This window comes from Strix uralensis, chromosome 3 (genome assembly GCF_047716275.1).
Source record: "Strix uralensis isolate ZFMK-TIS-50842 chromosome 3, bStrUra1, whole genome shotgun sequence".
NCBI classification, from domain to species: Eukaryota; Metazoa; Chordata; class Aves; order Strigiformes; family Strigidae; genus Strix; species Strix uralensis.
This window is the reverse complement of record NC_133974.1, coordinates 131,099,038-131,115,736: the sequence shown is the minus strand read 5'-3', so window position 1 is coordinate 131,115,736 and position 16,699 is coordinate 131,099,038. Positions and strand designations below refer to the sequence as shown.

General features: G+C 41.5%; 1 protein-coding gene across 4 annotated transcripts in view; it reads left to right on the top strand.

Moving 5' to 3' along the window:
* PLCB1 (phospholipase C beta 1) overlaps positions 1-16,699 on the top strand; it is a 406,093-nt gene that overhangs the window by 248,996 nt on the left and 140,398 nt on the right. For all 4 annotated transcript variants that reach the window (XM_074864428.1, XM_074864427.1, XM_074864429.1 and 1 more), the window contains exons 5-9: positions 3,214-3,293; positions 7,084-7,137; positions 7,702-7,777; positions 13,417-13,517; positions 14,923-15,089. In XM_074864428.1, coding sequence (XP_074720529.1) covers positions 3,214-3,293; positions 7,084-7,137; positions 7,702-7,777; positions 13,417-13,517; positions 14,923-15,089 — 478 coding nt within the window. The remainder of the gene's footprint in view (positions 1-3,213; positions 3,294-7,083; positions 7,138-7,701; positions 7,778-13,416; positions 13,518-14,922; positions 15,090-16,699) is intronic.

Here is a 16,699-nt window from a genome sequence, read left to right as displayed (position 1 = left end):
GGGAGCTCTTATCTTGATGGATGTGACTTGATTGGAGTTGAATGTCGGAAGGCTGGATTCTTCCGCTACCAAACGGGATCAGAGGCTTCCAGTCTGCAACAGTTTGTTGGCACTAGTACAGTCCTATTTCAAAATACCTAAATTTATATTTTCCTTTTGTATTGCATCTGTACAGGAGTCTGCAGCTACCGCAGTGATTCAGAGGCTGTTATAACCTTTCCGCAGTAGGCTGTTTTCTTTCTACACATAACAGCTTTCTACCCTGCGGAGTGCTCTCACCGAGCGCTGCCTTCTGGAATCGCTGCTGCTGGTGAAGACGTCTGCCGAGTGCATCATGCACGGAGTTAGAGTATGGGCTTTACTCTGTACCATGCAGCAAAACCAAGGAAACGGAGCCATTTGGTAGCTAAAGCGGTGAGACGCGTCTTGGCTCACAGCTTGATGCAAGCCCATCAAAGTCAGTCCACAGCATCTCACTTTATTTCTTCGGGTCTGTGCTCAGGGCTGTTGTTTCCCCTCCTGCTGAGGGTTCAGAGCAGTGACTGGAAAGATGATGTGATCCTTGGCATATTTTCTGATCTTGGTTTTTTGGCTGTGGCTCTGGGGTGGCTGGAACGGGAGAGGCAATGCGCAAGATTTGCTTGTGACTTGTTGGCTTGGCACCTGCATCCTTAGAAGCGTCTCAGCCTGCAGGTACCCCTTAGAATATTTGGCAAGAGCAATGTGATCACTTTGAAGAGCTGGGAAAAGCTAGCAAAGGAACATGGCAAGACTGTTTATATAAATAATGCTTGTGACAGGCACGCAATAACTGAGTTCCCCCTACATTTCTGTCAACAAACACTCGGACAAAGAGAAGGAAAAGCTGAGGTGTGGGATACTCCTGAAGTGCCCTACTTCTGTTTTCTACAAAATTCTTCAGTTTTAAGTCCAGCAGAATCAGTGAGATCAAAACAAAGTCTATCAAGATCTGTTAAAAGCCAATGTATTTTCAATTTCTAAATAATATTTTATGTTGCCATTAATCTTTGCAGCTGTTAGTGTCACAGGGAGAGGTTTTAACTGCTATTATTAATGCCTAAGCAAAGCAGTGTTTACAAGATGAGCCTATTTTGAGCCTGGAAAAATGAGTTGCCAAGAAGAAAAAAAGATGCTGCACTTAATACATTTTCTGTTCCAAGAGTCACAGCAAAGCAATTGTGTCACTAACGAACCCAACTCCTTCTCTTGTTCTTTCTCACACCCCTGTTTTTTTCAAATTAGACCTAAGAAGGAAAAACAATTAAAGAAGAAAAATGGAAGTGGTCATGAGGGGTGGAGGGAAGCACTATCTGAGCAACAGTGGTTTGCCTCCAGAACAAGTCTGTGTCTGAGGGAGGCAGGTTTCTCTGCCAGAAATACCAGTCGTGGAGAGATGTGTTGTCTCAGCTGCGTAGTGGTGAGGTTGTAAATGGGGTGGACTTAAGGATCTGATGGCTGAAGGAGATCAAAGGCCCGTATAACAGTAGGCATATAGGTAGCTTTATCTCTTCCTCTCTGGGAGCGACTGCACGAGACCCGTTTCAGGAACAAGGTCTGATAACTTTAGGGAAAAAAAACTTAGCATGTTAAAAAAAAAGACAGAAAAATTATAACTTCTGAACCTTTCTCAAATCAGTCACCTAGTCACGTGGAAACCTGAGGCTTTTTAGGTAAAACAAGCTCCAAAGTGATGTAGCAACATTTATTTCATTGGAAGTCAATGATACTTTTTGTCATTATCAATTTTTGTCAGAATGAAATCCCCCTTTTTTTGTATTTTTCCTCAAGAAAAAGAAGAGCCAAGGAGAGGGAATACCTCCCAAAGAGTGTGTATCTGAGAGGCTGTATCACAATGGGAATTTTGCATCTGGACTGATATGAAAGGAAACTCAATTTTAGTTTCAAAGAAAGCTCAGAAAACTTCATCAAATTAAAAAAAAATCACATTGTTTGCAAAGGCATTATTTATTTTCTGCCCTTTAAAAGAAAGCGGTGAAACAAAGCCAGTCCAAAACCACAGTTGTGATTAAAAAGAATTGCAATTAAAGATTGTGAGTAAGCACCAAGTTAGCAAGGGAAAATGCGCTGAAGTTGTCAATGAAAAGTTGCAGGAGAGACCTGCAAGGGAGGAGAGCAACAGGACAAACTGGAATCTAAGCTTCAGATTATAATTGTGGATCAGCCTGGCTGAGAACCTGGGAAGGGTCTGAGACCTAAGGGAAGGGCTTTGGCTACACACGAAGAAATGAGAAAAACAAGTCAGGAAAATAAAGAGAGGAAAAATGAGGGAGAGCCATGGGACGAGCAGTGCCTGCAGGTGGAGATGGGAGGTTTCCCGTGAGCAGCTGGAGGACATTTCTTCCCTACATCAGGGTAGTAAGAGGCAAAAATAATGTAATGAGAGATAGGACCACAGTGTAAGGAAGTACAGTAGGGGGAAGAGGAGCTTTTCTATTTGGAGTTGCATCTTCTTCCTTGTATAACTGAATATTTTAAATTTATTGCTATATATTTCTGCTGGTTTGGTTTTTTAAGCACATTTCTTACATTGGCTGGTAAGATCTTGGCTAGAGTCAATACTTATACTTTTTAATTCGGTATTCGCCATACAAGATAAGTCATGATGTTTGTTGTCTGAATTACTTCATGATCTGTAGAGAGAGTGATGCGCAGGCTCTCGCAACAAGCTCTTAGAAGAGGGGACATTGAAGCAAGAGACTTGCTATGGTATGGTCTGTATCCCACCATGTCGGGTCTGTCTGTCTTCAGAGGGATTCAAGCCCATTTCAGCTTCATTGTGTAAGAATGGTGGTATAGAAGCTCCTATTTTAATACTTAGTGTGTTAACAAGAACAGTGTCCAACACACCAGAAAATGTATTTTTCTGGGGCATTTGTTGCACATCTTCCAGGAACTTAAAGGTATTTTGCATCAGAGATTCATCGATACGACTATTTTTTTTCAATTCAGTGGAATAATATATCTTTAAAAAAATATTTGTAACAGTTTTCATTTTTTTTTCAGCATGAGAAAATCAGGTCTCACAGATGAGGAAGGAAGCTGTAATTGGAAAAATCAAGTTCAGACTTTAATTAGGCCCTTTATACTAAGGATATAATTTTCAAAAATATTTTGCATTGTGTAAGTAAACATCTAAACTAAGCCTCATTTAATCAAATTTTCTCTCTATAGGAATGGTCAGATGAAGTGTTCAGTTTGGCAACAAATTTGTTGGCACAGAACATGTCAAGGGACGCGTTTCTGGAAAAAGCGTAAGTGGCCGTCGCATTTAATGCTGTGGGTGTTGCTCTTTTCTCTGCGTCATTTTCCTCTTTGCTTGTTAGTCACATTGTCATCTATTGTTTCTGCTTTGATGAGTTGTCACTTTTGTAAACACAGGCTGTCCTTTCTCATGGTTTTAAAAAGCCTGTATCTAAACATCATTTAAACAAAAATCTTGTTAGGGTTCTTGCAAACTGCTAAGTCGTAGCAAAACCAACAGAATTAAGTGCTGTCTTCCCCTTGTATACCCAAGTAGTAGCTTCAGCTGTATTCTGAACATCCCCATTTAAAATGAAAGAATATTCTTGCTTGCTTCCGGTTTATTTTCCCCTTTTTCTGTTACTGATCAAAAAGCGAGAAATGCAAGAAGTCCATTTTCCTCAGTCTAATCTCTCTGGTTTTCATGTGGTTCAGGGGGAAGCTGTGAATCCATTCAACATTTGTACAGTGTGCAGATTCTGAGTTTCTTTCAACTAAGTAGAAAAGCTGTTTATGAGAACGTTTGGGGTGTAAAAACACACCTCTAAAAGGAAAGAGAACTAAATCTGAGACTAGCGATTCTCAGCCAGGTGATAAGTGCACCTGCTGAGGGAGTTTTGCCTAAGTGATAGCATTGAGAACAGCATGGCAAAGCCTACCAGAGAGTGATGGCAATGAATTGGGGTACTTGCTGGCCTTTTGGGATTCCAAAATAGGAGATATACCCTCCCCAGTCTAAGAGCTGGCTGGTTATATTCAGCTTTGTGTCTCTCCAAAACACCTTCTAATTTCTGCTCGCAGACAGAGGCTCAGCCCAGCTAAACACCAAGCTGGGGCTTAGGTTCCTAAAACTTACCTCCATCCAAGAAGCAAGTTAACCCACTTTTTTTTCTGGAATTTCTACGGCTGTGGATGCCTAATTTCATTAGATGCACCCGTATGTAGTCAGAAGGTTTCCAGCTGCTTAACTTTAACCCATGTTCATATTCATAGTTGTCCATTCTGGGAAGGGGTGTGTGTGTGTGTGTTTCCTTCCCATGGTGTTTGTTGTGCAGCTGCCAAAGCCAGCAGAAATCCTTGAAGAAACTCTGAACGTTGGACATTGCAGGCACTACAGCTTTGTGTCTGATAATGCTGTGTTGGAACAGCAATGATATATTAGGCAAACAAAATCCCAAATGGATGGAAATGTTTAACATTTCCTTTTGGCTCCACGTATTGACAGTGGAGAAAGCACTCTGCTAACCTGAGCAGATCCAGGTGGCATAGCAAGAGCAGAGATGACTTCCTTCAGCTCCGTAGGTTGTAGATGAGTTACGGGAGTGATTTGATATTAGCATTTCCATGCCCCTTCCCACTCGAATACCCAGGTGACCAGTGGACTTTGCTGACAGGTCTGTAGTGGGGAGGACTGTGGCTGTTACCTAATGGGCGTTTTCATATCAGATTCAAAGGAGGAACATGTTATCACACAGAATAGTAAAGCCAGTCTTATTTGGAGCCATTTTTCAGTGGTTGTTTAAGCGATATTAATTAAAGATGAAGTCACTGGACATGTTGTGTAGATTCAGTAGCAGGCAAGCATGACTTTCCTGTGTGTTTTTCTTTTTCCACTAATTAATAAATCACTTGGGAACTGTAAGGTTTCCAGGGTCCTCAGCATGGATGCCAAATCAGAGTCACTTAAGAAATCTTTGACTTTGAAGATTAAAAATATTTCCCCATTATAATTACTATACTAAGCAAGGGGTTGGTTGCAGTCCTATCAGAACGCTTTTGTCGAAATAGAAAAGCAAATTGCCTTAGAGCAGAATTAAGGTTTTTTTTCTTTGTGGCATTCAGTCCCTCAAAGCAGTGGAAGTGCAATCGTAAACAGCTTGAGCAGCTTTCCTGTGGTTTGGTCAGGTGAGAAAAATAGGGTTAATTTGGAACAAGGGGTGGTTAATAAAAACTGCCATTTTGGTTACATTCCTCTGTTGTAACCATGCATTGTATTTTTGTGTTGGGGTGCAAAAATGGGCACTGGAGTACATTACTACTGAAATACTGACCAGGGCAGTAATGAGCAAAGGGTGAGTGCACTGTGGAAACCTGGGGTCAGCGTTACGTCCAGCATTTGTTGTTCTTGGACTCAGCACCATGCTACTGAAATGAGTCCCTTTGGCTGCTATGATGGGAGTATCTCCTAGCAAGCTTTTTAACAGGAATAAAATGCTTGGTTTTCTTAGATGGGTGGATAATGGCTGCAGGGGAAAAAATAGCGTCCCATGTGTAGCAAAGAATTTGGGAGGAAAAAGGTGGCAAGTACTGTGGAGGTTGACTGTTCTTCAGACACACATTTTTAGTTTGCTTTATCTGAAGTTCAGAATTCTTTTTTTTTTTTTTTTCCCATTTTATTTTATTTCTAGCTTTCTTGGCTGTAGAGGAAAATATTAAATGTGACCAGAATGTGCTCAAAAGTTGTTTTTTTTTAAAAAAAAAAAAAAGGCAAAATAAACCTTTTTTTACTAACCGTTGTGGTTTTTCATTTTTAATCTAGCTCAGTGCTGGGATATGGGGCAGAGGTAATGATAATTTTGTTTGGTGACACAGTAGCACAAGAAATTTCAGTTTCCAGGAGATGCATACCAGGAGACAAGGATTTGTGAAAATGTTCCTATCCTAGTTAGGGATATTAGCACGTACTTTGTTTTTGAAGCGGTTCCTAATGGCATTTTTGGTTGGGAAGAAAAAGAAAGTTTATTAGAACCATGCCTTTTCATTTTTTTGGTAGGCCAGTGGGTAAAGTGAAAAAGTGGGGATTTTTTTAAACAACAAAAAGGTTTCTCTTAAATACTTAAGTGTTGCCACATTTTTTCACCAGATCATATACTGCAAAACTCATTTATAGTTTTAATTATATTCAAGTGGAAGAGATGAAGCACTCAAAAAGTTGTGCTCTTCGCAGTCTGCTGCTGGTAGGCATTATGCTGGTAACCAGTGGTCCTTGCATACCAGGAGGACCATCGGATAGGCCCAACTGCTTCTCATTAAAGCTACTGGATGACTTCAGTAGACTTTGAATCAGTATGTTGAAAGAAATGGAGAAAGAAAGACAAGTCATCATCCTGCTGCCTTAATGAACGTGTGAGAGAAGTCACGGGGGGCCTGAAATATTGAGGTGCTCTAAATATTTGGTTCAAAAGCTGGATAGTTGCCTGCCTGTAGATGTAATTTTTATATTGCTTCATACTGGAGATGTCTTGGGCTTGCCGAGGGCTGCCAAATATGCTGACACTCTTGCTGGTGCAGAGACATTTCAGTTGCCAGCGATTTGACTTCCTTATAGCTGAGGAGTGACAACATTTAGGGTCAAATGAAAAAACCTTCACAGATGTATTTTGGGGAGGGCTTAGGGAGGCAGGGATGTTGGTATGCAACATCTAGGGACAATTTCAGCCTCTGGAAGAGGAGTACAGCCACCTTTCCAGTCAAGTTGTACAGCCTGTGTGCCACAATTCAGTCTGCTGATAGACTGGCAGGCAGCCTGGGTGAGAAGGAGCTTGGGGGGATGACAAATGTGTGCATTAATGGTACTTGCAATGTCCTGTTGCAAGTCAGACAGTGTTTGACAGTACAGGTGCATTACTGTTGAAGGAGAAGCATTTACATATTAATGATATCCCAACAGGTTTTCATAATGGGCAAAAGAGCTGACTGGAACTTGCCACGTGAGCAGAGCACTAGCACTGAGCTATAAAGTTGGCAGAGAGGTACTTGAAAATTCTGTAAAAATAAAACAAGATGCTTTTCTCTCCACAGTTACACAAAACTTAAGCTGCAGGTGACTCCAGAAGGACGCATTCCTCTGAAGAAGTAAGTCCTGTTCCCTTTCCCTACCATGTAGTCTCTTCTGACTCATGAGTGAGAATATATGTTTGGGATGAACATGTGACCCCTGTGTCTAGAATAGTAAATTTATCATCCATTTATAACACATATTGCAGGAAAGAGTGGCCCATGATGCTCAGGATGTCTCTGTTCAAATACCCTTTGGGTGTAGATTGCCCTTGCGATCTTGAGCAAGACATTTGGCCTCTCTGCCCTTGTTCATTTCACTTGTGTAAAATAAAAAAAAAAATCAACATAATTTCTTTACCTCAGAGACATGACGTGAGGGTAAATATGTTCAAGTTGCATGTTGCTGGGGTAATACGAAGAGCGCAGTGGTGACTTTCTCAAATAACTATGTGCTGTAATCGGGGCTTGTGTGAGGTAGAGTCAGACTCATTGTGGGCACCATTAAACTCGTGTGTGTTACTGAGCAGCCAGCAAATGGCAATAAATAGCTAAAGGTGTGATAGACTGGGAAGCGATACTGTCTTTAAGCCTCATGGGCCGACAAGGCATATCTTTAAGCCAGATCCCTTTGTTTTGCAGCATATACCGCTTGTTTTCCGCTGACAGAAAACGGGTAGAAACTGCGCTAGAAGCTTGTAATCTTCCATCTTCCAGGGTAAGCATCTGAATTTATTCCTGGCCCTTACAAAGTGTTTCTTGTGTTTACTTTCTACTGAGTTGAGGACAGTTTGTTCAAGGCTGGTCATGCTGTGCTGCCTTTGCTGCTGGGTAGGTCCTCAGCAGCAGGCCTGTTTTTACCACACAGAAGTTCCTGATACCTCTCTGCAAATCTTAGTACCTTTGATTTGAAATTGTGTAGGGACCAGGAGCGCCTGGAAGAAGTACAAATGGATTAAAGGAAAGGGCAGGGGGTTGTGTGACCTGTCCTGGAGAGATCCTGTGAGAATATTTTAAGAATTGGTGACTGTTGTGCAATTTTCAAGGCATGATTTCAGAGCAGTGTTAGCTCGAGGTGTAGCTAATGATGTAATCTGTTTCCTTCTCACCAAAAAAAAAAAAAAAATTCTGTAGCGTAAGTGACAGTTTAAACTCACTGTAACTTATCTAAAAGGTACATGGAGGAAATATAGAAATACTATAGTGTCAAAGCTGTTAGTGCTGTGGGGATGCAGCCGTTGTATGCTGCTAATCCAGGAGCTCTCCTCAACCCAGAGCATTTGTAGGATGGTACCTCACCCTCAAGAAGGCTTTTTTCATGCCTTCTTTCTAGATAATGCTGGAGTGAAGATGTCCTTAGTCTTTCCTCCCAGGTGGAGGTTCTCCTCCAAGAAGCTTCTTGCAGGGTAATTCCTACATTCAGAGGTCCAAGAGGTGGGGCAGAACCGGTCTGTAGCAGAGGAGAGCCTGCATCTCCTGTTCCCTTGTTCTTGTAGAAAACTCTGTGCTGTGACGTTTGCTTAACGTTTGCTTCCCCAGTGGTTTAACAGAGCCAATTCCTACAGCTCCAAAAGAGCAATGTAGCAAAATCTTCACAAGCCAAACCTCAGATACCCCTCGCCAGTGAGACCTTCCTTAATAGGTTTGGGAGCTTAGTTCTGTAAAATTCCAAGAAATGTCTGCAAAGTAGGTATAAAAGATTATTATAATCTTATTTAAAGGTAAGATTGTGAGGTTAGAAACATGGAAAGAATAGTTTTAAAGATGGGTTTTCATTTAAGTGTTAGCAAACAAGACAAGATGTGCAGAAAATCTCTGAAGCACTGCTTTTTAAATCAGTTGATTTATTACTTCTGTTTACTACATATCTCTGAAAAAGAAATCTAAACATCACTGGAGTCCTTGAAAGAAACTGCAACATTTTTCTGCTGTTTATTTAAGTAGAGCCAATTTTACATATGCATTGCTGGATACTTGTTGCTGGGATACCATCTTGAAAATTATTCACGGCATAAAGTAGATCCTTTCTTTGGTTGGGACAAAAGAGAAATATGCTTCATGCAACAAAGAAAACTGTGTTGATCATATCTGAAAAAAAATATTTTAGAAGCTGAGTGCTTAAGAAGCATAAAACTCTGAATCTTGTAGAGCTAATGGTGTAGAAGAAAATCAGTACTTCAGCTACGGCTCTTTTCCTTTGTGTTTCTGTTTATTTGAACAAGTAAAATTCTTAGCTTCAACTTTCAGCCTTTCTGCACCATTGTACTGCAGGACAAATGGTATTCCTTTAAAGCCTTGGAAGAGCACTGGACTCCAGCAGCGTGCAAGACATGAGTATCAGGGAATCTTGCTCAGCAAAATCACACCAAATTATTCAGAGAATTCATGGAAGTCTCTCATGGATAGCTTAGGGTTTATGGTTTTTTGTATTCATGCCTCATGAAGATCCCTCTAAAGATTTTCTCCCCAAGTTTCCACACCTGTCATTGCTCTAGGAAGATACGGGGCTTGTTGGCCATGAGTTTCACAAGATGTTTTGTTGCACCTCTCAGAACCTGTGGTTGACCCTAAAACACAAAATGAAATTCAGAGTCATGGGTAAGAGGATTGCCAGTCAGCATTTATCACTCTCTTCCTGATTCACGGCTTTAAGGTTGGGACATTTCCTTGTCTGTCTTATGCAGTGACGTGAGCATAGGGCTACTGCTGCCGGGGTATGGTATCACTGCATGGACCTGTCTGTGACAGTACAAACTTCATCATCTGTGAGCCCTGCTCTCCATCGAATTCCCTATGTGCGTGCTCGTGGGACAACATGTAGGCACTGTATTTAGTGTGAGAGGAGGAAGAGTTCTCATTGCCTGGATAATTGCCTTCATCCTGCTGTAGAAGAATAGCACCAAAGAGGCTCCCCAGAAGTGCCAAAAATACAAATTTCATATTAGGAACCTTAATAAGGGATCGATTCTCTGCGGCGTTGAGCACTCCAGCCCTGATTTGGCCGAGCAGTTGAGCATGACTGCAGCGGGATGACCCATGGACTTCAAGTCAGGCACATCTTGAAAGCATGGATTTATTTATTTATGTGTTTCTGGGTTGGACCTGGCATGAGTAGAGTCTTGCAGGACCAAGCCCTGTGTGATCTGATTTTTGGCAGCATCCGTCATCCAGCAGATCTGAAAGCAGAGGAATGTTCAAATACATGTTTAAATGAAGTTTTGAAATATGCCAGTGAGTTTCTGAGTTTGGCATCTGATTCCCTTATGATTTTTTTAAATCTTGGCTACTTTTTGGGGAAGGAGGGGTGCTTTTTGTTATTGTTGGGTATTTTTGTTTGTTTTGCTTTTAGTCAAAGGTGCCTTAAATAGAATTTGAAGAGCTTTATTTTAGCCGCCTGTTTGGCTGTGAAGACTGCTTCCTGACTTCCAGTTAATGTAGAGGTTCACAATGAAGCACCAGTGAGCTTGACTGTTAACTTCAAATAAAACAATCAGCTATTGAGTCCTCTCCGTGCAAATAATCTGTATTAGTTGTGCTGCCAGATATATAACAGAATAGATACAGATGTTATAAAAGCAGGCAGGTTACCAGACAAATCATAAATCAGCAGTGCTTGAAATTAGTAGAGTGTCTTAATCACAGAATAAAATTGAATACCAATATTTAGCAAAGCTGGAAATTAGGAATGCTTTCATGTGGTACAGAAAGTTTGTGATTTGTGCATTGGTCTCAAAAAAGAGATGAGTGCATAAGGTGTGTGGGTGGTTCCACTGAAATGTGGATGGCTCAGACCAGGCTGAGGAAAGGGGCAGCGTATTTTAATCCGTTTCGGCACGCAGGCTTTTGGAATCCAAATATAGTTGTCTGAGATTGTGCCTGGGGTGGCAAATGCTTGCAGCAGGGCTTTCATCTTCCATCTAGATCTTTATGTTTTGTAGCCCCCTTATTGTGTTACTAGTAGGAAATAATTATTAAAAGGTTCTGTACTTAACGCCTGAAGACTTGTGTTGGTTATCCTCTTTGTTGACAGGTGTTTGGAGATACATATTGGGAAACTGAGGTATATTCTCTTAATTGGAACCAAGTGGCAAATAAAAGTCTGGATCTCAGGTTATTGGAAGAGACCATTTTGTTCAGTGTTGAGCACCTTCAAATCCCCTGTAAAGGAAAAAATATAGTAGGTCAATGGCAGACTGTAATTCTGTGGTAATTACAGCATCGTTTAAAATGCCCTTAGGAGAAGCTCTGGCTGAGAAGCAGTACCCTGCTGAAAATGGATTATAGGGGGAGGGAACAGAGGAAAGTGGGGTGCCAGCTTTAACAAGAAAATTCACAAGCTTTATGAGTCCTGGCCTTTAGGAAAACACAGGTATCGGCAGTCCTGCTCCCAACTGAGAACACCGCAGCTCAAATTTATCAAAGTGTAGTGGGTGCAGTTTCGCATGTAGTTCAGTGTCACTGGCTGTCACTGAAAGGAGCTATTTCAATCCTCCAACTTCAGATTTCAAGCTTCTTCATCCACCCTTGCACCAGATTTAGCAGTTGTGCCATTGGCGAGTTGACTGGCCCGGTGAGCCGATCCCACGTTAAAGTGCACGGGGTAGTTCTGGCCGGGTAAGCTTTGAACCAGCTCACCCTGCAAACACTCGTGCTGTCTGCCAAAAAAAGGAAGGCACAAAGGTCTAATGGCTGGTGACCTTAAACCATTGGAGCCTGGAGATGCGTACCCAGGCGGAGCAGCAAAACAGCCCCACTCAGTCGGAGTGTGAGCTGGGTCAGGTTCAATCTGCACTCGGGGACAGAAACGCTGAGTGATGGTCATGGTCCAAAACTCTCTCCGGCCTCTGCAGGTTTCATAGATGAAAGGAGAGATAAAGTGATGCCTGTGGCATTCATTTAATTATTTATTTTCACCTAAAGCAGGAAAAATATGGAAAAGTTTCCTCTCGTCTAACAAAGGCTTGAATCGACGCTTTCGGTTCCCTTGGCAACAGCATTAAACAGGCGGAATAAGTAAAAGCAACGATTTCCTCTATCAGCAGCTTGCTTCTGAGACAACCAGGTTCAATGGCTATTAAAAGAAAACAGCTTTGTGTCCAAGTTACAGTTTTCCTCCTCCAGTTCATCAGATTTGGGCATTGTTTTGGAGCCATGGAGAGGCATCACATGGGCCCGTGGTGCTCCTGGAGACTGCATGTCATAGCTTTTGATAAAGGTAGCTTGCGTGGAGGAAACTCAAAATTCAGATTTTCAGTATTTGGATTTCACAGGTTTTGTGTTTTCCTGGGGTTTTTTTGTTCCTTTATAAGGTTGCCTCTGCACAAAATACAAGCTTCTGTGCCATTTTCCTTTCTCGGTGCACTGACGCAAAGGCAGAGGCAGTGAGCACACCGTTACTGTTCTGTGCTTAGAAAAGCTTTGCACCTTCCTTGGGGTCCTCATTTCTTCCCAGCCCCGCTGTCTTCTGCAAGAACTCTGGAGCTTGAAGGCAGCGGGTGCAAGTGGGAGGAGGGCTCTTGAGCTTCGTGCAAAGCTTTCCTTATCCAGTCCAGTAATTCCGTCCAGTTAAAACAGTGATTCTGTTTTTTCAGAGAAAAGCCAGGAGGTATAATGGCGATGATGAAAGTGTCATCTAGAAGCAGGATTAAATGTACATTATTCTAAATTTTAGAAAATGTAAGAAAAAAATGCTGGTATATTTTCTACAGGAGATCATTTCTATCAATTTCTGTAAAAGAAATCTGATCGCCAAATGTGTTACACTGAGTGTTTAGGACAAAGATTGTGTGGAAAAGCTACACTGCATGAGCCTTGCTCAGATTTGTGTTATCTTGAACATGTAGCTTCAGGAAGGAAAAGGAAACATTTCTGCTGCTGTCAGAGAACAAGTATATTCATAATGACTCGGTGACCCAGTTTCTTCCCTGGTTCTTTGAAAGCTTTGGAAAGATGAGAGACGTGCTAGTCCTCTGTAACGCTGCCATTTTACAGCACCACTGGCCAGCCGCCCTGCTGGGAGTGAGCTCAGAGGCTTCACCGGGATGGATATACCTATCTGTGCTATAGATAAGGGGGTTAGATGGGGAGATGTCCCTTCCTTCTTCTTCACAGGTACTCAGAGAAACAGATAACTTTGCCTTATGGAAACTAAGATGATAGATGCATTTGTATTTTTCTTAAAGGTGTACTCTTTAAGCTGCTCTGTTATTCAGGGGAATTTATTATTCTGCAAAACCTGGGCTCCTCTAGGTTGCAGGAAGGAAATCAAAAGAAGCACGGTAGTGAGTGATCTGTTTACAAAGAACGTTGAAAAGTGCTGTAGCGTTCTTTCACTATTTTTTTTTCCCCATTTCACAGAATGATTCAATCCCTCAAGATGACTTCACGCCAGACGTGTACAGGGTGTTCTTAAACAACCTCTGCCCTCGGCCTGAGATCGACCACATCTTTTCTGAGTTGTAAGAAAAGACGCTCTTTTATTTATTTATTTATTTCCTCTTCACTGATTTCCTGGGCTGGGGATGGCAAAGTAGGTTATTTAGACTACAGCAGTGTGCAGCGATTGCCAAGAACAGATTTCAATGTCAAGCAGGGCTGTTATTTAACCTTGGATCGAGGGTTCCTTCTCCCACAAGCTTTTGCTTCCATTTCCAGTGGCCAGAGCTTTTAAAGTAATTTGTTGCTAGAGGAGCAGAACTGCCGGATCTTGTTTTTCTGTATGGATTAGGATAGTTTAGGTTTCCATGAAAGTAAAGGAAGAAGAATAATAAGCAATAACAGCATGCAATAGGCATGAGAATATGTATAATCACCCCCAAAAGCTTAATTAGGAGTTTCAAAAAACGCAGTAACTTCTAGGGTTTGTGCATCATGAATTCACACCGTGAAATTAAATTAGCAGCCAGCTACAACTGATTTCATGCATTCGGTTACAAGCTATATCACTCGTGTTGCTACTACCCCTTGCAGCAAGTCATTGCACTTCTCAGTTTCAGCAGAGCCTGATCAGTGGAGTCAGAACATGAAGCAACATGAAAACATTTTCTGAAATATATCCAAGACCACCAGAGCAATTGGCGAACGTATCTTTGCAACATGGGTGTACTCGTTTTGTGCTTATTTCCTTCAAGGCTGAGGTTTGAGAGGAACACAGCCTCGGCCTAGTTTGCTCCTGTTGAACCCGGGGATAGGCTTTCCATTGCTGTCTTGCAGAGTGGAATTAGGCCAGTCCTGAGGGCTGTAGACAACCCTAAGCACGTCACCTGGCTCGGAGGCTTCGTGGAGCTCCATCTGGGTACAAATTGTACCCAAGCTCTGCTCTTTTTACTAGCTCTCTAAATAGGCATCTTTTTGCTTGCTTTGCGAGTGCCTAGCATTTTTTAGCAAGTTTATAAAAAAAACCCCAAACAACACCCAAGCAAATACTAGAATAATGAAATCAGGGCTGCTGTTATTCAGCAGTAAAACTGAGTAGTTGGGCCAGGAAAGCCAACAAAGTGTTTGTGGCAAGCTCAGGATTGAATTCCACATCGTTTTCTCCCTTACTTTTTAAAATTGCTTAGTTCCAGGAATTCAGAGGAATTAATTAAAAAAACCCCACAACTTTCAGCATTGCTCTAACTCTTCCCATTGATGTCAGTAATGCTGAATGCTTTTAAAAATCTTACTCTTAGATGTTTGATGAAGAATGTTTGTTGTTGCATGCTGGCAAAGTAAATTAGTCCAGAGACACAGTGGGAAGATGTTTTTGTTGTACGATAGTTTGAATCTTGTTTCGGTTTCCCTGGGAAGTTACAGAACTTTGAACAAGATTTCAAGGAAATATATTTTAATGGCTTTGCTGTTGCTTTAATTTTTCTCTAGTGGTGCCAAGAGCAAACCATACCTTACTGTTGATCAGATGATGGAATTTATAAATTTTAAGCAACGTGATCCACGATTAAATGAAATCCTTTATCCACCGTTAAAACAAGAACAAGTTCAACAGCTGATTGAGAAGTATGAACCCAACAGTAATCTAGCAAAGAAAGGTCAGTGGTTTTTATATTCTCGCTGTACTCGGTTTCTGGTTTGAAACAATGACTCAATTATCCTACAGCGCATGCTAAAGCAAAATTTGGTTCAGAATCAAACTGCATTTCCAACTGTCTGCTTTTGGATCGTACAAGCCTATGAGACATCGTGTGGTGCATTTTTAAATGTATTCGGTTGGGATCAGTTTAGGAAGGATGTGGCTGGTTTCAGTATTTACTCTTCAGTATGTGCAATTGATAGTTTAGAACAGTTGCTCATGTATGCAAACTTCAGCAGAAACCTTACTATCACAGTGACTATTTACCAGCATCTGAAATGTAAAATCTAAAGAAAGAATCGGTCATGATGAAACTAAGATGATAATATTGTCGTTTAATATTAGTAATAAGTTCAGCCCTCTGCTTTCTGATAGTGGTACACAAAGTAAGATGTGAGAGTAGCTGAGTGTGTTTCGTGCTATAATCACAGAAAATTCCCCTTTGAAAATCTAAAGTGTTGTCAGGGCTTAACTGGGCATTTCGCCAAAACCAGCGAGAGAACTCCTGCTCAAATCTCTGCAGATTTTTGCTACCACCACAAGTCTTAAAATAACATTGAATTTGTCTGCATCCTGTTTTATTCCAATCCACATATCCTAATGATTACCCCAGCTTTTAATGTGTTTATACCTTAGAAATTTTAGGGGCATGGGAATATCCTGAAAAACAGATCTAATATGAAAAAAAATATTTGGTCCAGAGATTTCGGATCCAGAGGAAACACAAAAGCATCTTTCCCAAAAGTCTAGAGGTTAACTGAAGGCACTCCCGCCCCTCTCCCTGGAAGCCTTCTGACCTCGATGTCTTCCTGAAGGAAACCTGTGGCTCTCAATGCCTCAATCAACGTTGCCTCAAGGCAAAACACTTGTAATTTTTCACATAAGGCTTCTTATTTTTCCAGTTCAATCAAATTTAGTGTTTCCAAAGCTTTTGATGGAGGGTTAAATCCTGCTGCTTTGTCATGCTTATGCCAACTCTCTTTTGACGTCAGTGAGAATACTAGCATGGGTAGATGAGAACACATTGTGACCTCCTCTCTCATCCGTGCAAATATTAGAATATTGCTCGGTGCTTACCTTATTTCACATCAGCGACAGGGAAGTCTGGTACCTAAAAGATCATTCTTATTACCCAAATATTGGCATTTCATATAAACCAAAATAAGGATTTATTAGAAGGAGGTGTGCTAGCAGAACACCAAAGCCAAAATGAAATCACCTTCTGACTAGCAATAGGAGAAAGTATGAAACAGGCTTCAGAAAGAAGGGTGTTGTGATGGTGTTTGCTGCACCCTCCAAGTGGGATTTGTGGGGCACCTCCAGCGTACCCTGATTTGTGTTGATGCACACATTTGCTACAGGCACTTGCTCTTCCGTAGGTGCCTCTCTTCCTGGGTACACTTTGCATTGCTCTTACAGAATCAGTTCTAGCAGAAAATGCTAACTTTAACGAGGGAAAGACAGGTCAGAGAGAGCTAATTCCTTTTGTGGGTTTTTTTGTTTTTTTTCTCTTCAAACTTGTTCACTGAGGTCCAGCAAACTGACAGAGCTGCACAACCTGCAGGCCAC